This window comes from Phoca vitulina, unplaced genomic scaffold, assembly GCF_004348235.1.
Source record: "Phoca vitulina isolate PV1807 unplaced genomic scaffold, GSC_HSeal_1.0 scaffold1934, whole genome shotgun sequence".
NCBI classification, from domain to species: domain Eukaryota; kingdom Metazoa; phylum Chordata; class Mammalia; order Carnivora; family Phocidae; genus Phoca; species Phoca vitulina.
Window position 1 is genome coordinate 1 of NW_022591621.1, and position 4,242 is coordinate 4,242.

The following is a 4,242-nucleotide window of genomic DNA, read 5'->3' on the forward strand; positions in this document are numbered from 1 at the left end:
TCCATCCTGACCTGGCCCCGCCCACCTTCCTGCTCCCAATGCAGCCCTTCCCCTTGCTCTCTGAACTCCAGCTCCTCTCTTTCCTATTACTCAAAACCCTGAATTCCCACCCCTTCCATGGTTTCCAAGCTGCCTCCTCCTCAGCTTAAAGGAGGAAATACGCTACAACGTGAGTCATGCAGAAAACACATATTTTGGCAACTCTGAGTAGCTCCTTAGAGCAGGATACAGGCATATCATCACAGATGGGAAAAGACAATATATAGGCTCATTTGCAAGGTAAGCAAACTATAGACAATAGTGCAAACAACAGCCCGCATCCATATCCAAACACAAGGTCATGAACATGACTCTTCTTGTGGACTCTCCCACTCCTCTTTGTCCCTCATCCTGCTCCCTTCCTGAATATGAAGCCGATCCAACCCCTCCATCATCAGTGCATGGTCTTCACTGGTACAAGGACTTCATGAGCATTAGCACACTACTTTCATGTTCAATGTTCCAAAAGTCTTGTGCATAAAAGCAATGGATTCCAACTACTCTCGCATAAATGTATTAGTGTTGTCTTTTCCGATATTTCCAGAGAAAGAGAGAAACTGAGTATCTCTAAGATTTCTGATCTCATGAAATTCTCAGTAAGCCCGGGATGGCACCAGGGGGTAGGTAGGGAATGGGCAGAGGGCCACCTGCTTCTCCCAGGTCATACATCCTGACCCATTGCACTTCTTGTCATTGCCCCCCAGCAAGAGTGGGGACCACTTTGCTTCTGGAAACAAAGTAATTCTCTTGCACTTAGAGACCAATAACTACAGAGGATATAATTTTTATTGAACTCATACATATCCACAAAATCTAGAGCATGAAGTCTTCTGATCTCAATCGGACGTGTAACTATAGAAACCATGATCTGAGCTGTGTTTGGTCCCAGACAGGAACATGGCAGTGATGAAGAAGACTGGAACAGGGGTGGAGGGTGTAAGTTACCACTTTGCCCATGGACCAGGAGCTCTTTGTGATGTTTGATTGTATTTAGCTCTGGAACAATGAGAATCAGCCTGTCCTTGGGGTGAAGCGCAGAGGTGGTAAAGAAGTCAGGGCAGTTGGCCTGTCCCAGGCTTGTCTTATCCTCCCTGCTGCTGCCAGGGAAATGAAAATGCTCTTTATGCCAATTTGCGCCCCCTTCCAGACTCTCTCAGCCCTCACTTCATTAGTGACTCAGGAGCAGCGGTAGGACGTGAGGACAAAAGAGTCTAAGGGCAGATCCTTCTCTGAGTGGGACCCCGGAGGGAGTGGATGGAACAGCCATGGGGACACGCACAGGACCCTGCCCAGGAGCCTCTGCCGGGCCCTGAGGGACCAGGCTGCTGGGTCTCACCAGGGATCACAGGGGGCAGCTCAGCCTCTGCCCAGCCCTGAGCCCAGGGGGCTACCCCAGTTGGGAGGGTCCTCCTGAAGGGCCCAGGGAGATGCACAGTGCCCCCTGCTGGTCACACAGCCCTCTCTGTGTCCTCAGTGTCCTGAGGTTAACATCCAGAGCTGTGTCACCAGCCTTCAACGATGACTTGAACACCTAACTGTGTGAAGCACACTTTTGGGTCTGATTGAAAGAACCTGATTACAGTGTCTATGATTTGAGAAGCTTCCAACATGAGGGAAAGGTCATCAAGAAATAAACACTGCTGTGAGTATGGGAATGTCTAGAAACAGAAGTCATACAAAAGAGTGAGATTATCCCACCCCCTGGACATTGAGGGAGCTCCTCTGAAGAAGGCTGAGACCTGCACAAAGCATGAACCTCCGTCCCTGAAGGGAGAACGCTGGCTCCCACCGTCTGCTGATTATTGACTTCATTGTTCAAATCCAGGCACGACTCAGAAACATCACAATTACGGAGCCCCTCATCTGACGGGACACAGCTCTGTCCACTGGACTAAGGGGCTCATGTGCAGTGTCCTTTTCCTTTTTCAAACCACCTGTTCGACCGGCCTCAGCTCCTCACCTTGCTACCCTCCTCCTTCAGGGCGGCAGGTTCATGCCTTTGTAGGGCAGCGCATGGGATGACGTCCCACCGGGCCCTCCATCATGGACCCCAGACGCCTAGGTGACCCTCTGTGCCCGCACTAGGATGCTGTCGCTGTGCTTAGAGTTTAGTGAGCTGTGACCACACAGCCCCACAGTGTGGCCGCCCTCACAGTGTCCTGTACGGGAGTGACTCCAGCTTAAACACAGTCACTGGGCTTCACACACTCTCCCCCTCCTCCCCGTCCTGTCCATCCCTGGCCTCTTCACCACCTCTAGATTCCTGCCTCCCCCAAAATGTGCCACAGCGACCAGTACAGAGAACGCGGCCTTGTAGATGCTCTTCATTCCGAAGAAATGTGCATTTAAAATCCACGTATGTTTTTGGACTTGAGAGCTTATTTCCTATAAATTTTGACTAAGAGCCTACTCTTCGAATACACATCCTAATGGAGGACATCTTTGTGACCTCAAGCCTTGGTCATTTTATGAGAAGCTGGTAAAAAATCGGTGTGCAGAGTTTTAATTGCTCTCACGTGTGATTATGAATAAAGTTTCCATAAACATTCACATGCGGGTTTTCCTCTAGAAGGCCTTTCTTTTTTTTTTTTTTGGCTTTTTTAGTTCTGAGTTCGGCATTGTTTTATATATTCCACACAAACATCCAACACTCACCGGAACTGCCATCTGGTTAAGGCTAAGCCAGTAATGAGGGCAGGTGACAGGGAGCTGCCCTGTCCCTCTGCAGAGCAGGGGCGGTGCTGAGGGCCCATGCTAGCTTCGTGACCCGACAGAGCTTCGGGTACTGAAAACTCAGACGATGATAAAGGAATGCACACTAGCCTAGAAGTACATTGTCCCAGCTCGTGAGGACAAGACTTTCTATTTCCTTCGAGGCCCTTCATGTACAAAACGGCTGCTCTGAGGGACTCGGAGGACAGAAAGGAGAGAAGGAGCCACCGGTCCCAGGCGGTGCCCCAGGACGGACCTGGGCCCAGGGCGTCAGCACAAGAATGAGGAGAATTACAGGGGGAGCCTAAGCAGGCAGCTGGGGTGCTCATTCACTTTGCAGGGGGTAAGTAGGTTTTTGTCTCACTTCCCGACAGGTCGGGAGCACTGTGTTACCACTGAGACGGCTGTCATAGGACTGGCAGTAATACTCAGCCTCGTCCTCAGCCTGGAGCCCAGTGATGGTCAGGGTGCCTGAGCTGCCAGACTTGGAGCCAGAGAATCGATCCGGGACCCCTGAGGGTCGATAGCTATTATCGTAGATGATGGTTCTGGGGGCTTTTCCTGGGAGCTGTTGGTACCAGCTCACATAATACCTCCCGATGTTGGAGCTGCTTCCAGTGCAGGAGATGGTGACCCTCTGGCCCAGAGCCCCAGACACAGAGGGCGGCTGAGTGAGCACAGACTGGGCCCAGGACCCTGCAAGGGGGAGAGACACAGAGAGGGTGATGCTGGGGTCGAGAGACAAACAGAGGAAGGAGGGCCCCACAAGTCCTCCCAGGGCCCCTTCCCCTGTCCCTGCATCCAGTCACCTGTGCAGTGAGCGAGGAGGCTGAGGAGGAGAGGGGACCAGGCCATGGTGGAGGTCATCACCGATCCTGCCTTCTGTGGCCCCACAGCTGAGCAGAGCCTCCCCTCATCTCTCCCTCCCCCTCTTCATCCTCTGGGAGAGGGAGGGCCCGGCCATGCAAATGAGATCCCAGCTCTCTGACCCCTCCCCGGCCCATTTTCAGTTCCCTGTGCCTGAGGATGTAAGGGGGGGTGGGCAGGGTAGGGGCTGTGTGGGGGCGGGGGTGGATAGGTCAGAGCTGTGAACACTGAGCAGAGGGCACAGGCGGGTCCAGGTGGCAGGTCCCAGCTCTGATCACCCCTGACTCCTCAGAAATGGAAACCGAGTGCCTCCTGGTGTCCAGACCCAGACACACCATGATGTGACATGGTGACCAGCCCATCAGATGCATGTCCACACACCCCTCAACTGTTTTGACCACTGTTCCCTGCATTTGGGCCTGACCAGATGTCCCTATATGTCACCTCCCCCTAAGTCACGACTCACTATATGCCCTGCTAAGAGTCTTCAGAATGAGTCTGTCCATGGTTCCCTTCTCTGCTCCTGCGTCAGGACTGAGGTGGTGTCTATACACAAACTCTTCTAGATCAGGATCCAGTCCTGAGCAGTGACAGGTCCCCATGGACAAAAGGTCGCTTTTGTGC

The 4,242-nt window shown here is 52.7% G+C and overlaps 1 gene segment (V, D, J or C); it reads right to left on the reverse strand.

Annotated features, from left to right (window-relative positions):
* Window positions 1-875: 875 nt before the first annotated feature.
* LOC116629649 lies at window positions 876-3,654 on the reverse strand. The segment is given in 3 exon segments: window positions 876-955; window positions 3,145-3,447; window positions 3,561-3,654. Coding segments are annotated over 3 exon segments (441 nt in total).
* Window positions 3,655-4,242: the final 588 nt, after the last annotated feature.